Source organism: Taudactylus pleione, unplaced genomic scaffold, assembly GCF_031769625.1.
Source record: "Taudactylus pleione unplaced genomic scaffold, aTauple2 ptg000087l, whole genome shotgun sequence".
Taxonomy (NCBI): Eukaryota; Metazoa; Chordata; class Amphibia; order Anura; family Myobatrachidae; genus Taudactylus; species Taudactylus pleione.
Genome location: NW_028284489.1, coordinates 6,575,289 through 6,597,392, shown reverse-complemented (window position 1 = coordinate 6,597,392; position 22,104 = coordinate 6,575,289). Strand labels below are relative to the sequence as shown.

Sequence of the window (22,104 nt, the reverse complement as noted above, 5' to 3'; positions counted from 1 at the left end):
CCCATGAGGGACCCACAGAGCGAGTAGAATGAGCAGATGCTGTAGCCATCACAGGAAGGCCTGTCTGAGTATAAGCCTGTGAGATAGCCATGCGAAGCCATGTAGCCGGAGTCTGTTTGTTAGCTGACCATCCCATCTTATGTAATCCATATAAGATGGATGGAGTCCGATTTCCTGATGGCACTAGTACGGTCCACGTAGATCTAGAGCACAGACCACATCCAAAAGAAGCCTCCCCTGCGGAGGGGTCTGGTGATTGAAAGGCAGGAACCATAAATTTCCTCATTAAGGTGGAAATGAGAAATCACCTTGGGAAGGAAGCCAGTGCGCGTTCCAAGAACAGCTCTGTCCTGATGAAAGATTAAAAAGGGGGAGTGACATGAAAGTGCCCCTAAATCAGATATCCTACAGGCAGATGCTATAGCCAGAAGAAACAGTCTTCGCAGTGAGCCACTTGACATCCACTGATTCCAGGGGTTCTAATGAAGGTTCTTGACGTGCATGGAGAACCACTAACAAATCCCACCGAGCCACAGGAGGGACAAAGGGAGGTTTGTATACGGAGAACACCTTGCAGGAAGGTGTGAACATCCAGTAAAGGAGCAATTCTGCACTTGAACCAGATGGACAGAGCAGAGACGTGCACTTTCACAGATGCCAGGCGGAGTCAAAGAAGTAATCCAGCCTGAATCCGGGATTCAAAAGGGGCATCCCTTGTCTAAGTGGGATGTCTGTAGCCACCAGGCTAGGAACAGGCGAAGCTCCGGGGAGAGGCCCATCGTCTAGGATGTGAGCAGATGGGGCAGCCCGTTCCACCTGGAGAGGATCAGGTGTTATAGGGGCCTGGAGTGAAACTGAGTGAACTCCACCATGTCAAAGGTGGACACCATGGATGCCAGAGTCTGTATTGTAGATTGAATTGACACTCAGTGATTGTAGTAGTCTGCACACCCGGTGTTGTAATACCGAGATTTTGTCTGCTGTTAGGAAGATTCTCTGAACCTGATCAGTACAGGAGAGCTCCCAGATGTCCCATTCTTTGAGAAGGTCTCAAGGAAGACTTTTTACAGTTGATCGTCTAAGTATGGGAGCAGTCTGACCCTTTGATGATGAAGATAGGCTGCCATAACTGCCATGATCTTGTAAAAGACCCAAAAAGCTGTTGAAAGGCCAAAAGGAAGAGCCTGCAATTGGTAATGTTGCTGTAGTATAGCAAACCGGAGATATTGTTGATGAGAAGCCGCTATAGGTACATGTAGGTAAACGTCCTGAATGTCCAGACACTCCATAAAGTCCCCAGGCTCCATAGCCAGGATAATGGAGCGGGTGGGTTTCCAAATGAAACCTGGGCACTTTGATTCACTTTCAGAGACTTGAGGTTGAGGATAGGCTGATGAGACCCGTTGGGCTTCTGAACTAAGGAAAAAAAAAAAAAAAAAGGAGTAGAATAATAGTCCATCCCTTGCTGTGAGGAGGGGACCGGAATTTTTACTCCTGAGAGCTTCACCCAAACCCAGGTACAAAGAAGGGCAACTAAAATGGTGCATGGCCTACATCACAGAACTTACCCAGAAAGACTAAAAGATCTTAATATGTATAGTTTGCAAACAGAGAAGGGAAAGGGGGGACATGATAGAAACTTTCAAATACATGAAGGGTTTTAACAAGGGACAGGAGGGAAGCATTCTTCAAAGGGAGATGTACAAGAACACGAGGACATGCACTGAAACTGGAGGGAGGTAGGCTCAGAGGAAAAATTACTTCACAGAAAGGGTAGTGGTTAAGTGGAATAGCCTCCCATCAGATGTGGCTGGAGCTAAAACGGTGGAACAATTTAAACACGCTTGGGATAGGCATAAGAATATCCTTAAGAGAGATGTAAGGAGTAATGGGGTTGAAGTTGCCTAAAGGATACATGAAAAGGGGCAGACTATATGGGGGCCAAGTGGTTCTTATCTGCTGTCAAATTCTATGTTTCTAAATAGGAAGCTGCATCTCTAATGTGAGATATATAGGACAGCTGGTACCTGGAAGCATCAGAGGGAAATGTCTGTTCCAAGGCCTCTGCCTAACTCTCAATGGCTTATGCCACCCAGGCCGTAGCCATAGCTCCTGTAAGAGAGTATATACATTTTAAACAAGTATCCACCCTTCTATCAGTAGTCTCCTTCAAGGAGGATGCAGTATGGATAGGTAAGGTAGCATTCTTGACCAGACGTGTCACGTGGGAATCCACTGCTGGGGAACTTCCCATTTAGTGCAATCAGTAGCAGGAAGAGGGTAAAAGGAACTTAAACGTTTAGGCAGCTGAAATTTTTTACTGGGCATATTCCATGCCTCACTCATATGATCAGATAGCTGATCAGAGTTAGGAAAAACTGGTAAAACTACCTTTTGTCGCTTAAATGCTGTCTCTTTTGCCTTAGGAGCGGGTTCTGTCTCTTCTATTTGAAGAATAGATTTTACAGCTCTCAAGTGCAGGTATATTCAATTTAGAAAGGGGTACCTCATCTGCTGAGGGGGGAGTCAGAGTGAGATAGGTCTGCGTCTTCTGCCTCTTCAGATAATAATTCAGAATCTGATAGCTGGGTGGGCTGGGAAGATAGTGCAGCACACTTATTAGGTAAGGGTCTCTTCCTTTTGCAGCATTTCTCGAAAGGCTGTAGAGGTATCTGCCAGACTCTGCACTAAGGTAGAAAGTACGTCTACCCATGGGGAAGGAAAAAGGAGTTGCAGAGTACCTGCTGTGGCCATCCCATTAGGGGAGCTACCACACGGACCGTTAGGTGGTCCGCAATTTTTGCCAGCACCTGTGAAAAAGTAGCTCAGGGTGGGTTAGGAGGAGAGAACACCAGGGCTGATGAGCCCAGAGCAGTACAACAGGATGCACAAAGACCATCCTGAATGAGGTCCTCTGAAGCTAAGCCTGCTGAGCAGGACTTACAATACACCAGAGTGGGAGCAGCAGGTTATTCTTGCCTCTGCCAGAATAGTAACACAATCTGGCACATTGCAGTGAGCAACTTAGATGTAAGTGTAATACGGCACAGTGTAGTGCGCAACAGCAATGTATAGTAGGTGATAGCCTTCACAAATATAGGGAGATGTGATGCACAATGAACCCCCTATACCTTAGTATGCCAGGGTTATAGTATAATAAAGGGAAAGGTATAAGCTGACAGTAATAGGAAAAAAAAGAAAACAACAGCAGCGCTAGCACAAGTCACATATAAATGCAGAATATACAATATAACTACAGTGGGCACTAAAATCAACTACATAGACCGCAGTAGCTGCTAGGATATAACACTGCATAAACCTGGCCCTTGGGAGAAGTTTACAAGGAGACTGGACCAAGCGTTCCCAGAGACCAGAATGCGAAAAATGGCTGCCGTGAGTCTCAGAGGGGGCGGAGGGTGAGGGAAGAGCAGAAAGACCGCAGTGGAATGGCACCTTGAGCTGGGGGAGGGGCTGCAGGGAGAGGGCCTTCTCCCCTATGCTGACATTAACCACCGCATCCCCTGGCTTTAATTGTGCCCTGCGTCAGTGCTAGTAATGCCCTGGTGGTCTAATGGAGTCCTGGACGAACCGGAGTCCACATCAGCGCCTCCGGTCTGTCTCCTGAGACTGGAGGCAAGACTGCGCGTAGACGCCATACCTGTCCCATTGATTCCCGGCTGACGTCTGGGGTCCGGGGAGCCTTGCTAGCTAGGACCCCCTTGGAGTCCTGCCAGGAGTACCTAGCCGAGAGCTTGTGTCATGGCGCTGCGGAGGGGTGATGGAGCAGCAGTGCAGATGTCCAAAGGACTGTCTCACGCTGCTGCTCAGTAGTAAAATAAGTTAAAAGTAAGCTTGGGCTGCAGCCTCACTGTTAAAACGGTGATCCAGCTCCTAACGGAAACCAACGAAACGGAGTTGCCCTCAGGCTGTGGGCGGAGTATAGAGGGAAGGACCGGAGCATCCTGGGATTGAAAAGCTTTGCTGTTGGTGTCCGGTCCTCCAAGTCCCACCTACACCCCGATTGTCTCCCCTGTGGAGCCCTATGGACCCTGAAAAAGAAAGGAAGTACCTACAAAAATCTGAATGCCCAAGGATTGTCTGACCTGGACTATCCTACATGGGGGAATAGAGCACTAACGGTATGAATTAACATATGGTATATCAAATGCTGTTAAGGTCATATAAAAGCAAAGGGCAAAGAATTTATGCTCTTTGAATATACTGAACCTACAGTAGGTAAGCTCTTGATAGAAAGCCAAAACTGCAGTGAGAGAAGCACCATGTAAGGAAGATGTCTGGACTTTACAGTTGCAGTGAGAATACCATCTTAAGTTTGCGCTGCCACTCTGTCGTGAAGCAGAGAGCCTGGACCTGGTACTCTGCCCCGAAGGCTGCACGGACTGCCGATTAGCATGAAATTGCCCAGCTACAATAAATGGAGTCAACACTTATGGTGCCTACTTAGACTTAAAGGAGGAAGATTATTCAGCCCCCTTCAAGATATAAGTAGGCAGAAAACCATATTGACATAAGGTGGCTGTCTTAGTATCTCTTCTAGATTCGGCCTCTCAGTCCTAGAAGTACAGGGAGGGAAAATTGGAAATAAGAACTTCACAACATATGTAGCCAAATAAATTGAGTGCAACCTTGGCATATCATACACCGGGGTGGACCTAGAGCAGCAGACATTCACAAGTAGTACCGTGACATACTAAGGCAGCAGCGGTAAGCTTACCTATAGTCTGAACACTCTTCCAGTATAGAGCAGTACCTCCCTTGCCTGGATACATCATCTGGCTGTAGGGTCTGTGAAAGTGCTGCTGACTATTGCCTGTCTCCAAGAAAACTGAGGAGTTAGATTACTGCCATTGTGTCATTGATACAATAATGCAATATCAGTCATAAGGCCCACAGGAGATTTGAGTGGCTGTGACACATATACAGACCGACTAGCTTCAAAATAAATATATATACCCCTGTAGAGGTAACAAACCTGATCCAGTTGAAGCGAGCAGGCTCTGTCTAGGTGGCTGCCATCTGTAGCTGTACTGCCGGTCCCAGATGAGAAGGACTACCAGCGTGTAATGGCAGTTCCCGTTGAAGCGGGTAGTTTCTGGCGGGATTGTTTTCACACAGAGCGCGCTCAGAGAAAGTGGAGAAGGTAGCCTCCTCCCGCGCTTGTGTTAAGCGGACTGGCAGAGTTATGCAGCCGGCACAGTCCCCACCCCCCGTGATTTGGCACCCACAGGACCCTAGGGAAGGGGTTCTACTCTTCTTGTCCTCCTCAGGGGCAGCATGAGCAGCCTTACTGACTCCACCCCCATCCCTGGCCACAATAACCTAACAGTGGCGGGGCCTGGAGCAACCCCGGATTAGGTAGATGTTGATCCGTCCTCTACCGCGAGAGTACGGATCATGCTTACCGCTATATGGACCTCCGATGCGCAGTGAGGGTAGCAGCTGCGGTCAAACGCTGCGACCAAGGAGCCCCGACACAACACTATCGGAAGTGGCGGGTCCCTCCGGAGTTGTTCCCAAGGGGCAGGCAGACTGCTGTAGCCACAATCTGCCCGCAGGAGCAAAAGAAAAAAAATAAGTAAATAAAACATGCTGCCAGCAGACTGAGGAGAAGCTGCCTGGCTCCCCGGTCACTTAAACCTAAACTGAGCTCTCAGGGCATGCTGGGGTATGGTGGGGGAGGAGCCAGTTGAGACGTTTAATTCTTAAAATGCCAGGCTCCTCCACAACTACCTATACCCCAGTGTAATGCTCCAGTGCCTACCAGTGGATGATGGAGAAAGTTTGTATTACAGAAACAAGAAAAAACATGTCAATTTTAAATCTAAAATCTTTTAAACACCAAAGTGGTGTGAGTAGAAGTATTGATTCTTTTGTTTTTCTTCAGGTACAGGAGATTTAACTTATGAAGACAAAAGTGTTTGTGAGCTAGACCAGAGGTTCCCAAACACGGTCCTCAAGGCTCCTCAACAGTTCAGGTTTTAGAAATATCCATGGTGGAGCATAGATTACTTAATTAGTACCTCAGTCAATTTGAATTAACCACCTGTGCTCAATCTTTGAGATCTCTAAAACTTAAACTATTAGGGAGCCTTGAGCGCTGCATTTGGTTACCTCTGAGCTAGACACACCTTTTTTTTTGTTTGGAAGACCTGTAGAGGATCTAAAAATGTGACGCCTTTCCATAACTCCTGTTACCCACCAGTCCAAAGAGAAGGCTTTCTTTATGTCCTGAAATAAATGAAAGTTGGGCTCTCACCAGAGATCAAGGTAGGTGGTTAAAGCTTTCGTGGCCTGGAGTTTAAGGGATATATTTAATAAAGTTTACTAAAGTGCGGGTTTTTAGAAGTGTAGTTGTTGCCCATAGCAACCAATCATATTCTAGATCTGATCTTCTAGAAGGTGCTAGATAAATGACAAGTAGAATCTGATTGCTTGCTATGGGCAACAACTCCACTTCTAAAAACCCGCACTTAAGTAAATATACACCTAGGTCTCCAGGATTGTCCGTCTTTTCTTGGTACTCATCTTGTAGAAAAGGAAGGCTGAGTTCTTCAATTTCTGATACCTGCAATAAAATGCCACTGTGGACATTTATACCTAAAAATCGCCTATTAAGTTATAATCCTAAAAGAATTTAACATTTATAAAGGCAGTGCCCAAGGAACTTTTGGGCTATAAATATACAGCCAAAGATTTAAGACACAAAACTCAACTAGCAACTACTGCCTAAGGTGACATTTTAGAAACTATCAAAAACTGTATCAATGGCAGACACACTAAGATAATTAGAAGTGGTCTTAATTAACTCAAAGGAAATAAGATCACACTTATGAAGGCCTGACTGTGATCCCTCCAAAGGCTCAGGCCATTCAAAACATGAAGAGTACAGTTTATGCCAAAATGCTCTTCCTGTTGCCACATAGCTTTTAAGATGTGGTCACACTTCTGGTTTGTTATATCTTTTCAAAGAAACAGCATCTGGTATTTGAGACACTTATGTTGATAACAGTCCCATTATCAAAGGATCAACTCAAGGATACATTACTGAAAATGCACTATAAGGTACGTATCACTTCACAGTAAAGATTCTCCTACTGTTTGAAATCATTGAGCTGAAAAAGGAAATATATGACACTTTTCTCAATTTCTTAAAAATATCTGTGGAAGATTGAGAATCAAGTCAGTGATAACGAATGCCTGTTGAACAGGATCCTATTTATCTTTAACACAAGGGTTTTGCCATCGCACAAGGTGTACTCTTCCAGATCAGAGTCACCCTGTCATTCATCCTCCTCTTGGGAAGATAATTCCGAGGAAGGTGCCCTCTCAAAACCCAAAGCAGTTACCTCAAGTGATATTAATAAGGTTGTTCCTTCGCAGGCAACCTCAGAAGAAGCTGACCTACAGTAGCTTGTTTCATTGATCTTGATCAAGTTGAACAGGAAACCTTAGGGATTACACATGGAACCACAATTTGTCAGTTCCATCATAGAATGAACTATAGCTCTTGTCCATGCTTACTTATTTTCAACCACAGCTGAGTCTACACTACAGTCTCTAATCAACAGAAAAAAGGACCTCAATGGAATAGACAAACAGAGCTGAGGAGCATTAGAAAAACCTCCTATTATGGATAACTGTATTAACAACTCAGTCTTGGATTACCAGTCTTCAATTACTTGGAGTATTTTACAACTTTGGTGACAAATACTCTCAGGTCACAGAACATCCTATGTTCATAATGGCGGTGCCTGTGCTGAAGTAAATTTGCAGGCTTCTAGACTTATTTACAGTTATGAAACAGACCATTTATGAGAGATAATCCTTCCCTAATCTACTTCTTTGAGAACTCTTCCACAGAATGTATCTTGCCCTAATGGCCCAAACACGTACAGCAGAGGGTACCATTGGGTTTTAGAGTGACTTGTGACTAAAAAGGATTTTACCTCATTTCAATCTCCCCCTCATTCAAGAGAGAGATTGGTCTGCTCCACAGACTCCGTTCTCCCCATATTCCTTTGAAGTCAGTCATTTCAACTTGGCACTTAGACCACAATTGAGGAAAATCGAAAATACCTGAGGTTGAGCCAAGAACCCTCTAGAAAGTACATCTCCTGCTCACTAACGAGGAGCAGAGAGCTAGTTTACTGCTTGCAAGGAAGGCAACGATCTTTTAAAATTGGTGACATAGGACAGAAATGTTTGCCTTTGCAGTTACCGATTTAGGTATAGATTGCAGTAGACAAACTGCCTTAAGTTCTAAGTTCTGTAGTTGCATGGGTGCTGACTGTATAAACTGCACAGTTCCCCAGGGAGACAAATTTTTAACTATAATAAATAAAAGCCCTATTAAAGCTCCTCCACTCTTGGGAACACAACTGAAATTGAGAGGAGTTTTAGCACTCAAAAAAGAATATACCTATTAAGTACCTATCACACCACTGAACTTGCTTAAAGTTACCATGAAAAGGCTAATAAACTAAAAGATGCCTTGTATAAAAAGGTAACTAAATTTATCTAAGGGTCACAGACAAACCTTAAGGTGCATACACACTAGACGATATTTTGCACAATTTGCCCGATTTCGACGCATCAGAGCGACAAATCGTGTAATATATGTCCAAATCATGTATATGACTCACGATCACGATGCGCGTACCCGTGGATCGTACATCGCATCTTCAAATTTTGCCCACAGCAGGAAAGCTATGCCAATCTCTTACACGACGTCCGGGAAATCGGTAAGATTGCACGATAGATCGTTTATCAGATTTGACACTTTAGCACCATATCGTGTACTGGAATGCCGGGAAGAGTTCAAGGGAAATTGCTCACAATATAGCATCGTGAGCACATCGTCTAGTGTGTACGCGCCTTTAGAGTTTGACATTGTATTTACATTTGAGATGCAGCCAAGTATAACCCATTCATCTGTTACCAACCATGTCAGCAAGAGTCCCACCGTTTTATTTCAGTAGATTTGTACATGACAGCCCGACACCTTTATCTCATTATTTTGGATCTGACAAGTCCCCGAGTGTCTTTTTCCACTAGTGGCTCATTTAAAGAAAAAAAAACAAAAAAAAAACAATACTTTCCATTTCATAAAGTGAGGCTTTACCAGCTGCTAAATATTAGACCACTTACAGACATATCCCAAAATGTAACAAATCTAGATGCTGGAATTGGTCTAAAAACCTTATCAAATTATAATTTTACTGTACATCCCTTTTATAGTTACAAACTAGCAAATAAAGTAAATTAAAGATTACCAGAATCAGTTTTTGGCAAAGTGAAGTAAGCAATCCTCTTCTTGTTGAGGCCAAGGTCCCAGCGCACTGTAATGTTATCTTGTGTCTAAAGAAATTTAAAAAGTTTCATTATTTTCCCACCTATGGTTATGGTAAAGTAATCTTTTATTTGAAAAAAATGCTTAGAAGGACATCATCTCAAACTGATCAAATATATCTAGGTCTGTGTACAGTAGTTAGGGAAACTACTAAAATCCATATAAGTATTCTCTGCAAAAACCAATAACGAACTTAGTAAATTCAATATGAGCTTAAATGTAACAGTAAATTAAATAAAAAATTGACAGCTTTAAATAAAATCCTAAATAAACAGATTACTCACTTGAGATTCCTTCAGCTTTTTGTCATAATCAGCCTCAAGCTTAACAAGCGGTCCAAATATATTTTGGTACTGATAGGCATCCTCATACCGTAGCAAAACATGCTGGGGCTCTTCATCAACACCGGGTTTTTCCAGATCCTCTAATGTTGCAGAGGGGTTTTCCTAAGAGAAGAGTTGCAATATATAAATGTGTCCCATTTGCGCATATAACACAGAACAAAAAGTATTTCAGACTTTGCTATTCAGTCTTAAGATGGCCATACACCAGACCAACTTTCCTCCAACTAGTTGGTTGGAATGAAAATCAAATCTGGTAATGTATGGGAGCAAATGACAAACAGCAATTTGCTCCCAAACACCAGAAAACACAAAAAAAGGTCGTTCAGGCAAGTTGGCTAAATTGGTTTGATTTAAACAAACGGTCTGACCAGCAGCTTTAGTCAGTTCACTGGTGTTTGGAAGCAAACTACTGATTGTACACCTCACCAAGATATCTTTCATTTAGGATCATTTTTTTCATATATATAATATATTAATATATATATATATATATATATAAATATAAAGGCCCGCACTCACATCAAAAAACTTCACTTGCAAATATTGGGGTGCAATCCTCAAACCAAAAAGATGGTCAATTATATATCCAAGTGTATTCCTCAATTTTAGGAAATAACAGAGGGCACTCACCGTGAGTGCCCTCTGTTATTTCCTAAAATTGAGGAATACACTTGGATAGATTATATATATATATATATATATATATATATATATATAGCAATAAGCCCTATATAGGGCAAAAATCCAGCAAACCTCTTGTAAAGAATAACATGAAAAAATATTTAATGTTTAAAAATCACCATCAGGGTATATTAGCAAGCCATAAAGCTGTAAAATATAAGGTAATACTCAGCACATCTTTAGAAATGTATTGCCTCCATAGGGCCCGGGGAGACACGCTCTGAACCCAGATGGCTCCAACAGCTGTTTCGGGTTACTAATGCTGGACATACACGGTGTTTTAACTAATGCTGGACATACACGGTCAGATAAAATGCCTGTCAGACCGACAGACATTTTATCTGGCAGGTTGACACCCTGCAGATATCGCGAACATACACAGATATCTCACAGTGTATTGGCCCCGATAACTGTGCTCCTCCCCTGGGGAGGAGACATTTCCCCGTTCCTATCCTGTGAATGAATACGAGAAATGTCCGGGTGGTCGGCTGCAACTGGGCATACACTGCCTGATGCAGCAGACATTTAACTTACAAAATATTGCATCGGAAGGGCATGCTGGACAATCCGACCGATCGATTTTTTAGCATTGGTCAGCCACACACACACTACAATTATCGGGGTGATCCACCGATATTGGGCAGATCGGTCCAATAATTCTATATAGTGTATGCCCAGCATAACAAAGCCCTAAACAGAAACATTGTATAAACTAGGGAGAGAAGAACCAGTGTACAACAGAAGAGGCAGTAACTAACAAAGACCCTGAAGTCTAGGGACAGATGTTAGGGAAAAAACTCTTGCCCTACCTGTAGCCAAGGATATTTTCTTTTGATCAGCTCCGTGCCAATCAAAACTTCTATGGCAAAAGAAGAGACTCTAGAATCCTATTGAACTCTGTTGGCCTACTAAACCAGAGCCCACAGTGACTGCTGAGACAGAGAACTGCTCCCCAATTACACCCGTGTCAATGGCTGCTTGACCAGGTAGACCAAGTCTGCCACATGTACTTAACCAAAGTCACCAGTCCTGATCTGAGAAAATGGACTTGAGGACACTTCTCTGGAGATCGGAATACTTCTCCAACTTCTTTGTTACACAGACTGAGGCCAGGGTAGCACAGCTGAAGATAGAAATGGTCGTAGCCTTGGACAGGAGAGCAATGGGGGTATTTACCTTGGAAGGAGATTCCCATTTCCCCCTGCCCATGCTAGGAAGCAGGTAAAAAGGACAATCTTAAGATCTAGAGACACTCCAACTGGGAAGGAGGAAAAAGCAAATTGTTTCTTTGTCCTCTTAAACAGCAAATTGCATTTAATAACTGCCCCAACCTGTAACCCACAACCTCCCTACAATACAACAGAAGAAAAAGGAAGTCTAGAAAGTGGTGAATCAACAGCCAAGAAAGATGAAAAGTCACCGACCTAAGCTGTACCCCTGCACCTTCCCTAATGCCTATTGAGGCAGATTATGTCCCAGTGGTTCCCAAGGATGAAGGGTATGAGTATTTCAGCTGAATGAATCATGTAAAATCACTTCAGCCAGGCCTCAGTTACAATTTAAGATAGTTGGCGCGATTAATACATAGTAATAGACAAAAGAAAACCACACAATTAATAAACTGTTTTAGGTAACGCTGGCTATATAGCAGCCAATTCACCAACCAATACAGACAGACAAGTATAGCCAAATCTGAAAGATTCAGAAGTTTAGATGCCCAGGCAAATGTCTGGATTTGAAAGCAAGCTGTAAGATGCGTTCTTTGTTTGACCACATTTAGGGGGAAATTCAATTAGCCGCCAAAATGCAATAACTTAACTGGTGTTGGGTTATTGCACAGTTCACACTTTTTTGTGCAATATTTTCACGTCTTTAGATTATGCGTGCTCCTGTTTTTCGCATAATCCTATAGCAAAAGTTGCAAAGTGGCTTTTGCGCGATAAGTATAGGTAAAAATAGAAAGTCTGCCTGTACCCCAAACACAAACTGATATAGGACAACATTGTAAAAGTATCGGTGGCCATAATAAAAGTATGTTTCTAAAACACTGAAATAATGATTGAAAGCAAGTGTTTTTTCACCAAATAAATGTCCTACTTAAATTGGAGGTGCATAAAAATGCCTAAAAGTTTGTGTGTGTATATTTTTTTTATTATATATATATATATATATATATATATATATATATATATCATAAAAAAAATATACACACACAAACTCTCTATCTATCTATCTCTTTAAAGACACCAATAAAAACCAAAAAAAAAAACCCCCTTCCAAATATGCCTCTGACAACCACCTGCAATATAAAAGAAAGAAAAACCTCATGTCCCTTATATACAGCCCCCTAATATACCCGTACCACTTACTTCCAGCATTTTATTTCTTATCCCATAAATTACACGTCATTATTGGCCAAAATAAGCCAATTAAAAAATAGTTTTTGCCTAATTAGTCATTAAGGGGGTGTCCCAGTGGTTCCGAACAGTCCTGCCATTTTTAAGAAAAAATAGGGGTTTTTCACAACTCATCACCTGCTCAGGAGGTGGTGATAACTTATCGTGACTTTATGCTAAGCAGAATTCACACCCGCGAAAAATCGCGGCAAATAGGATTGTGCGATAAGTTAGCACCGGTGAAAACTTGTAAAAATGCGGCTTATTGCGGATAATTGAATTCCTCTTAGATTCTATCCCATCTGGCCTTATGCTGGGCATACACGGCAAGATAAAATGTCTGTCAGACCGACAGACATTTTATCTGGCCGGCTGCCAGCCGCAGATGTCGCCGACATACACTGAGAAATCTCACAGTGTATAGCCCGACATCTGCGCTCCGCCCCCGGGGGAGGAGACATTTCCCTGTTCCTTCCGTAGGAAGGAACACAGGAAATGTCTGTCTGTCGGCCGCGCTGGGCATACACTGCCCGATGCGGCCGACAGTTACCGGGTAAATATCGCATCGGACGGGCATGCTGGACAATCCAGCATGTCCGACCGAGCAATATTTAACCCTCGGTCGCGTCCCCCCACGCTACAATTATCGCGGCGATCCGCCGATATCGGGCGGATCGTCCCGATAATTGCAGCGTGTATGGCCAGCATTAGTTGTAGATAAGGATTTGCTGTCGTTTTGTGTTTATGCATGCAACATTTGTAGCCAATAAGGTATACAAGATAAATTAAAAATAAAGCCTGGCACTTAAGTGTATAGGTTTCCAACCTAAATATAATTTATCCAATATACGGTATATTAAATACTGCACTTTTACTTCTTTCGCTAAACCTCTAAATTCGGGGTGCTGAACCTCAAAAAGCAAAAACTCTAAAACAAGGGGAGAGAATGCTGAAGCAAAGTACAAATAATATTGTAATAGCAACCAGTATTGACACAGATTCAAAATAAAAAAAATAAGGAATATAAAATCAACAACAATGCAACACTAAGGCAAGGGTTAAGATATGATCTAAAAAGATCTGTGTGCACACACAAACCTGAATGTATAAGTTGTCAAAAACACTGTCTAGGTCAGTGTATCCTAACCTCAGACCTCAAGGCACACTAACAGTCCAGGTTTTAGTGGTATCCATGCTTCAGCACAGATGGTTAAATCAAAATAACTGAAGTACTAATTAAGACATTTGTGCTCAAGTATGACTATCCTTAAAATATGGACTGTTAGCGTGCCTTGAAGACCGTGGTTGGGAACCCCTGGTCTAGGTATTGTTCTGCTGTTCGGATGCGGAGAGTCATAAATCAATCACAGCTTCCCCTAATGGGGCCTGTTGTAGTAAAGGTGGACATCTAGAGTGCAGGGTCCGAGCCAACAAAAACTAAAGGGAGTAAATTTCAATATGGCTTTTTCAAGGATAGCCAGGATAAGATCCCCCGATCTAATGGGGTAACCCACTCCTTTAACTGAGTCAGCTGAGCAGCTAGGTAATAAAGGTGCATTTCAGGCAATGCCAGACCACCCTACCCCTGGAGGCCAACATAGTGTTTTACAAGCTATACGCGGTCTCTTATTCCCTCCAAATAAAGCTAGTAATTGCTTTAAACTGAGATAAAGAGATGTACACAGGGGATGAGATTTAATCTTTAAATACTGAATTTGGAGGGTAAGATTTAAACAAATAGTCATCTGGAAAGTGTGAAATCTGTATGCCAAGATACTTAAATTGGGTACTAAGAGAGAAATCATATGCAAGTGGCTGAGGAGTATCAGAAAGAAGAGGAAAAACAGATTTGTCCCAATTTATGCAAATGCACAAATATAAACCATAACTTTCCACTAACCATGATATTGAAACCAGTTATCGATGAGGAGGCTCTAATAGCACAGGATAAAAGCTCTAAAGCAAGGGCAAATAAGGGAGACAACGGAAAGCCCCATCTAGTCACCCTCTCTAGTCCAAAAGTCTCCATAACAAAGCCATTTACACTAACTCTTTGACAGCCGGGCATGAGTAGAAAAGTTTAATCCATGCCAGAAATTTGGGTCCCACTCCGAATCTACAAAGTACCTCCCATAGATGGGCCATTGCACGTGTTGCGTCCAAAGATACGACTACCGCATCATCCTTCTCCCCATCAGCCACCTGTAGATAGGTAAATATCCTTCTAAGATTAATGGCCGTAGATCTTCCTAGCATAAAACCTACTTGGTCAATATGAACATTATCAAGAACTACTTGATTAAGGCGGGAAGCAAGAATTTGCGCCAAACTTTTTATATCAATTGACAGCAGCGAGATAGGGCGATATGAATCAGGTAAAGTGGATCCTTACTGGGTTTCGCAATCAGTACAATTATGGAGTATGCCATAGAGAATTTCAAATATCTTAAGCAACTGTGGAACAAAAATTCATGTTGGTCTAGTTCATTGGGAAGACCATCTACCCCAGGGGCTTTGTTGTTAGGAAAGGATTTAATAGCATCCTCCACCTCTTCTGGTGTAATAGGAGAGTCTAAAAACGGTTATTGCGAATCAGACAAAATAAGCAGAACATTTTTATCTAAATAAGAGGATAACTCAGAATAAGGGTAATGAGCTCTAGATCTATAAACCTTGGCATAGTGGGTGCTAAATATAGCAGCAATAGAGGTGGTATCGTTATGAACCACTCCAGTAACAGCTTGTAATTTGTGCACAATAGTAGGAGAAATCTCAGCTCTAGCTAAGTATGCGAAGAATCGCGCCAGTGAGATCCCCTTGAATATAATAGCCATGAGAGGCAACAGCAGGCTTTGTTTAGATTTGTCCACTAAAAAAAAAAAAAAAATCAGTCCACTGTTTATGTATAATAGCCTCTGTCAGCAGGAAGACCACTCAAAAGATATACTGCCTCCAGGGCCCTACTCTTATTCTCCAGTTCTTCCTCACGCTTCTGATAAAGGCTTAATGCTGTGCTATTCTAGATAGCAAGGAACCTCTCAAGAATGTTTTAAAAGCATCCCAGACTAGGGGGGGTGGAATCCGTAATCGGATTTCAAAGAATTCACACCATGCCGACAGGAGTTCAGTGGCCTCCCCCATCTACTTTAACCAAAAGGGATTAAGGGGAATATTCAATTAGGTGCAAAGAGTCAGTTTCTGCGGAAAAGTTTCGCCGGCGATGTCATTTCGCCAGGTGAAAACTTATCTCCGTATTCCATTCCAAAGACTTTTCGCCGGTGCGGAAAGTCAATGCATTGGAATAGGCGAAAGAGATTCGCCTATGAAAGTTGTCGAAAAAGTGCAGAATTGGGGTATTGGGGTGCAAACTTGCGGGAATCACCCTGTACCCTTGGGACAGCCCCCCAAAGGTAAACTGTCAAAAAAAGTTTAAAATCTACTTACCCCAAAAAACTACACTGAAAAAGGGGGCGAAAGTGTACATAGGTGGGGGCCAAACTTAAAAACTATCAAAATAGACTGCAGCCCCCCCCCCCCCCCCCCAAGTATGCCCCAGGTGTTTTTAAGTTTGCAGGTAGTAGCGACAGGTAGATTTTTTAAGATTTTTAAAACTTCACTTCAGCAACTTTAAAATATGCTACCACCCATTTTCATGTACCCTAAATTTACTGGGACTACTTACTTTCTGCAAAAAACACTGCTAAATACTATTCTTCACCACTTTTGCAAAAGACGCTAATTAGCAGCTATTGAGATTACCCCAAATACCTTCAGCAGGCCTATTCGGGTGTATCTATAGTAATCCCCAATGTCAGTGCATCTTTTTGAGGGGTGTCAGGCTGATTTCCCCAAATCTGACAGCAATTTTTGTCTGGTCAGAATTCGCCGATTTCTAATTGAATACAGGGATAAGTGCGATACTTTTCTGCATGGAAAACCAGCGATGTTGGCGAAAAGTCCGGCATGCGAAAAGTACAGGACTTTTCGCACCTAATTGAAAATGCCCAAGTCTCCAAAAGGAAGCTCCCATAGGAAATCCCAGGTTAAGGGACAACAGCAGAGGCGAGTGGTACGAGTCGCCTCTCAACAAATATTCTATCCTAACAATAGAAGGGAGCGAGACAAGAGCCATATATCTATACGTGAGAAAACATTATGGGATCCAGAAAAACATTAGTAACAACAAGCTAAAGGGAAATGCTGGCGGCAAGCATCCACCAGACCCATTTCCGTAATTAGTTGTGAAAAAGGGGTCTGACTCCCTCCCAATGACTGAGAATTCTCCCTCCGTCTATCAAGAAAATCATCCAGTACACTGGTAAAATCACCAAATACAAAGAACAGGTGTATTGGAAAATTCCAAAAGAAAATCACAAGCCTCAGTGAGAGCAACTGAACTAAAAGGGGGTGGTATATACACTGCTAACAAAACAAATGAAGAGGTGTGAAGAGTACCAGCGATAAAAACATACTGGCCTAGGGGGGTCTACTTGTACCTTATTATAAATTAAACACATGGATTTGTGTATTCAAATTAAAACCCCCCTGTAGTGCAAAGTAAAAGAGGAGTGAAAAGACCATCCCACCCACGTTTTTTTAAGCAAAAGAATACGACTACCTATCAAATGGGTTTCTAATAAACAGACTATTCCCAGGGATTGAGCTTTAATTTGACGTAAAACCAAACAACGTTTAATCTGATCATTCAGACCCCTTACATTCCACAAAAGGATATTTAGCATAATAGTAAGGGACACCATATAGCAGGAGAAAGTATGCCAGAGACCTAGCACAGCCAAATACAAACATATTTTTGAAAAAAACACATCCAGCCAGACTGCATAATACACAAAAAAATTTAATTAAAAAACTCCCCAAACCAACCACCTCCTCCATGAATACCTACCCCAACACAGGTATACCTAGATGCTGAACTAAACCTCTAACCTATAAGATTTTAAGAAAGAAAAAGGGTAAGGGCAACTAAACCCGTAACCTAAAGGACATGTCCCCAGTTTGGAAGGATCTACCCACTAGAAAAACTTCCAGAAGAGAGTAAGGCAAATACACATGTGCCATAGAAACTACATATAGTTTAAACATATTAATGTAGAATATATGAATTAACAGTTAAACCACTGAGATGACGTTTTAATTATTCAAGTAAAAAATGCAGTATTAGAAAAAGAAATAACATTTAAAGCATTTGAAGTATACTTCAAGTATAAAAGTCCCTCAAGGTGGAACAGCACGACTCTGTGCCTCTAGATCAATCCAGGTCGAGGCCTCACTTGGAGAGTCAAAGAAGTGGGTACAGTTACCAACCACTACCCATAGCCTAGCAGGAAGAATAGAGTAGGGTAGCTGGAGATCACGTAATTGGCGTTTTACCTGGAGAAATTGTGTAGGACTTTTGGACCTCCGCAGAAAAGTCATGGTATACCGCAATTTTATGACTTATTTTCCGACTGGCCCTTGGTTCAGGCAAGACGAAAAATAGTATCACAGTTCTTGTAATGAAGGACTTTGGCAATGAAAGTCTGTGGTTGTGCCCAAGGCGGAAGAGGGCGGATAGGGATACGATGGGCTCGTTCAATTGCAAACTGTGAGGTGAAGGAGTCCTTGCCAAAGATATTAACAGCCAGGATTCTATAAATTGCACCGGATTTGCACACTCCGTTTCTCAGGAAAGCAGACAAACCGGATGTTATTCCTTCCTTCGGAGGTCCTCAATATCAATTATATTCTGTTGACATACCACCATTTGAGACTACAAAGTAGACAATTTCCCGGGAATTGGAGCACCAGTGTCCTCCAAAGTAGAAATGCGATTCTGTTTCCCCAATACCATCTAATTTTTTGCATATCTTGCCGGATAACAGATATCAATATGAACCTCTGTGACTATCGGACAATCTTTTCACAGTGACTTCAATTGACGCAGTCATACCGGTGGATGATAGAACAGAGCCAGAAACAGATACTAATTGGGCAGATGAGGAAGGGCCTGGAGTGTCACAGGCAAATTTAGCTGGAGTGAGACTTCCACACCATCAGGTAAGCAGCACAAACGAACAGGTACAGAGACAGTAAGTTGCAGCATGGACCCAGGTAAGTAGCAGTTGATCCCACAGCAGAGGGTAATAGAAAGAAGCCACAAAGGGTTAAAGTGCAACTATTTCTTATTTGCAGGCGAAAGCACAGGTTTATATTATATTATATATTTTATTTAACATTAAATTGTAGTAGGCAATTGCATAGGATGTGTACTGTACAAAAGTTAACCTTCCAGTATCACCAGGCAGTGGAGAGAAGAAAATAAATACAGGAGACCAGAGGCAGCAACTGATATAAGACTGCCAAATCCAAAATGGCCACACAGATGCCCAGGGACACCAGAATGGAGGATACTGTGGCCGCTGGGGAGGACAAAGAACACCTTCAGGGGGGCCAGAGAGGAGCACCGCTGTATTACCGCAGTCCCCTGAGCATCAAAGGAAATCACAGCACCTCAGACACCGGAGCCAAAATGGCGCCGTGGCGTTGTATAAAGCCTAGCGTCCGGAACAGCAAGCGGCCAGGAGGAGAGGCACAAGATGTCCAGGCAGCCGCAGAGACCCTCTCCAGGGCAGGAGGGTATGTTAGGTAACAGGAGGGGGATAAATTGAAGTCTTTAGTGGCAGCAGAATAGTGAAAAGGATCATTAAACTGGAGAACAAAGGGACCTGCATCTTACTCCATACCTAGTTAAGCCATGCCCCCCCAGACATTAATCACACTTGAACTGCTAACAAGCTGGCAGATAATAGTTGACTTGCAGCATCCTACCAACAGATCGATAGATATATATATATATTTTTTTGTTTTAATACCTAGACTTAACTATTATACAGTATCAGAATTGTCTCTCTTAGGTCATGTCTTAACCATTGCCTGTTTCATGGTTATTGATTTTATATGACTTATTTTGATTTATTCTTTCTGCATCAATACTGGTTGCTATTAAAATATTATATTTGTACTTTGCTCCAGTGCTCTCTTCCCTTGTTTTTAGGAGTGTAACAGGGATTGCACTTATGTGCTACAGCCCAAAAAATATGCACTACAGCAGAGGTTCCCAACAGTTCAGGTTTTAAAGATATCCATGGTTGAGCTTAGGTGACTTAATTAGAACCTTAGTCAATATGATTTAACTACCTTTGCTCAACCATGGATATCTCCAAAACCGGAACTGTTAGTGAGCCTCTGCACTACAGGTAATGAAGGGCTCAGTTCTGAAAAAAATGAGCAGGTCCCACAGCACGTACTGTAATCTGGCTGTGAGCCCCGTAGCTAACAGTAATCCTGCAATGTCTCCCCCATTCAATCGCTGCCCTATCGGTTTGCCGTGTGTTTGCAATCCCTGGGAGTGTGGAGCATGCGCATTGTCACCTCCCCACACACACAGGTGGGCACAGTAGAGAGGAGAAGCCGGAACACATTGGTGAGTGCCCAGGTGTGAGTAGCCGCATCTCCGGCACAGCCTCTATGTATAATAGGGAGCTCGGAACAGGCTGCTGAAGAGACACGGAGCGAAGAGCCTGATCCCGCTACCACTGCTACGGACTGGCTGTAAAGTTTATTGGATCCTGGGCACAAAGAGCCGACGCCTGGGTATGGATCCCCTGCCACCCCCGGCGTCTCCAATCCTGCCCGGGTAACATGTGAGAGACCACCTGGGAATGGGCAGATTGTATGCATATATTTCTGTGTGTGTTTTACAGAGGTGTCCCACTTATGACCTGGTTGCCAAGAAGTGCGCTCCCGGTATCTATATTTTGCTAGTCAGATATGCAGGTATGAAGCATAAAAACAAATTTGTATTGAGGTCTAGTTTACAGGATTGCGGACTATGTGCTAATGATGTTACAGTATTCAGATGTGCTGCTAGATAGACATGCCCTATAATAGAACTTGTGCAAAAGAATACAGCATTTAGAAATGCAAGTGGCAAATGTAATTTACTTTGATTCACAAGAGCTTGTTGTATGCAGTAAGAAAATCTAAAAAAGTAAAAAATAGATGTTACCTTCCACAGCTCCTCTAGTTTGTTTATTTGCTGGGCTGTAATTTGGCGAGCTCTCAGCTGCTCTTGTTCAGAAGGGATCTTCACCAACCAAGAAAGGAAGCAACGGTCCTGAATAAGAGGTTGCCACTGGGAGCTGTCCCAGTTGATATCCTTCAAGCTGCTCTGACTGGCACATGGTTGTCTAAATAAAGAGAAGAAAAACAATAAATAAGACACGCAACAACATACCAATTATGAAAAGTAACTATCAGAATTAGTAAACATACGAGAGGCACTTAAGGGGGGTATCCACTAGACGATAAAATCGTTCGATAATCGTCCAAACATCGATTGAAAATTTGGTCTTTTAGACATCTATCATCGTGCAAACGTGCTGGTCAACCTGACGATATAGTCAGGCTCAGCATGTTTCCAGATGATGGATGACCCTGGACTGAACGTCTGCTCGTTCAGTGCAGGCACATCACACGACTGACAAACGACTGCACGATTACAATGTCGTAATCGTGCAGTCGTTTTCAGATCTCGTAGTGGATGCCCCCCATAAGTAATAACCTACCAATCAAGAATAAGTTAGAAAGTATATTGCCTTCTCTTGAATATACCAAGAGCACTTTATTTCAAATTTCCCAAATTATGGTATTTTATAACAACGGTTTATGATTTCTGAAGTGGATTTTTGATCAACTCCCTCAGAATTTAAAGACACAAAGCCATATTTTTCTCAGCTAAAATATTCTGAATTGTAGAACCCACTATGTGATAATTTTTTTCATTACCTATTTTTTCCTCAGGTAGACCTTAGATATTTACTGTTTCCATTTCCATCTCACCACTCCACTAACACAATAATCATTCACCTCTATAATAATGCATCCCCTCCCTCACTGCTATAGTAAGACATTACCATCCCTCACCTGTATACTAACACATTTCCCTCCCTCTCCCGTGTTGTAACACATTCCCCTCCCCCACCTTTGTAGAAATACAATCCCTCCCTCACACCTGTAGTAACCTATTCCCGTCCTTCAGCTATGGAGTAACACATTACCCCCATGCTCATCCCTATAGTAACACATTCCACTCCCTCGTTCGTGTTTTAACACATTCCCTTTCCTCATCCCGTAGAAACCCATTTGATATTACAAACAAAAAGATGGCAGCTGCTCAACCAATCTGGTAGTACTTTTCAGATGCATGAAAGGGGTCATACCAAGTAGAAAAGGGAGGGGTTTTAACCCCCTA

General features: G+C 42.6%; 1 protein-coding gene across 1 annotated transcript in view; it reads right to left on the bottom strand.

The window, feature by feature from the left end:
• Window positions 1–22,104, bottom strand: part of UPF1 (UPF1 RNA helicase and ATPase) — a 150,782-nt gene that overhangs the window by 66,986 nt on the left and 61,692 nt on the right. Inside the window, exons 5-7 of the mRNA XM_088468953.1 lie at window positions 20,860–21,040; window positions 9,655–9,816; window positions 9,294–9,378 (exon numbers count right to left, since the gene is read on the bottom strand). Coding sequence (XP_088325079.1) covers window positions 9,294–9,378; window positions 9,655–9,816; window positions 20,860–21,040 — 428 coding nt within the window. The remainder of the gene's footprint in view (window positions 1–9,293; window positions 9,379–9,654; window positions 9,817–20,859; window positions 21,041–22,104) is intronic.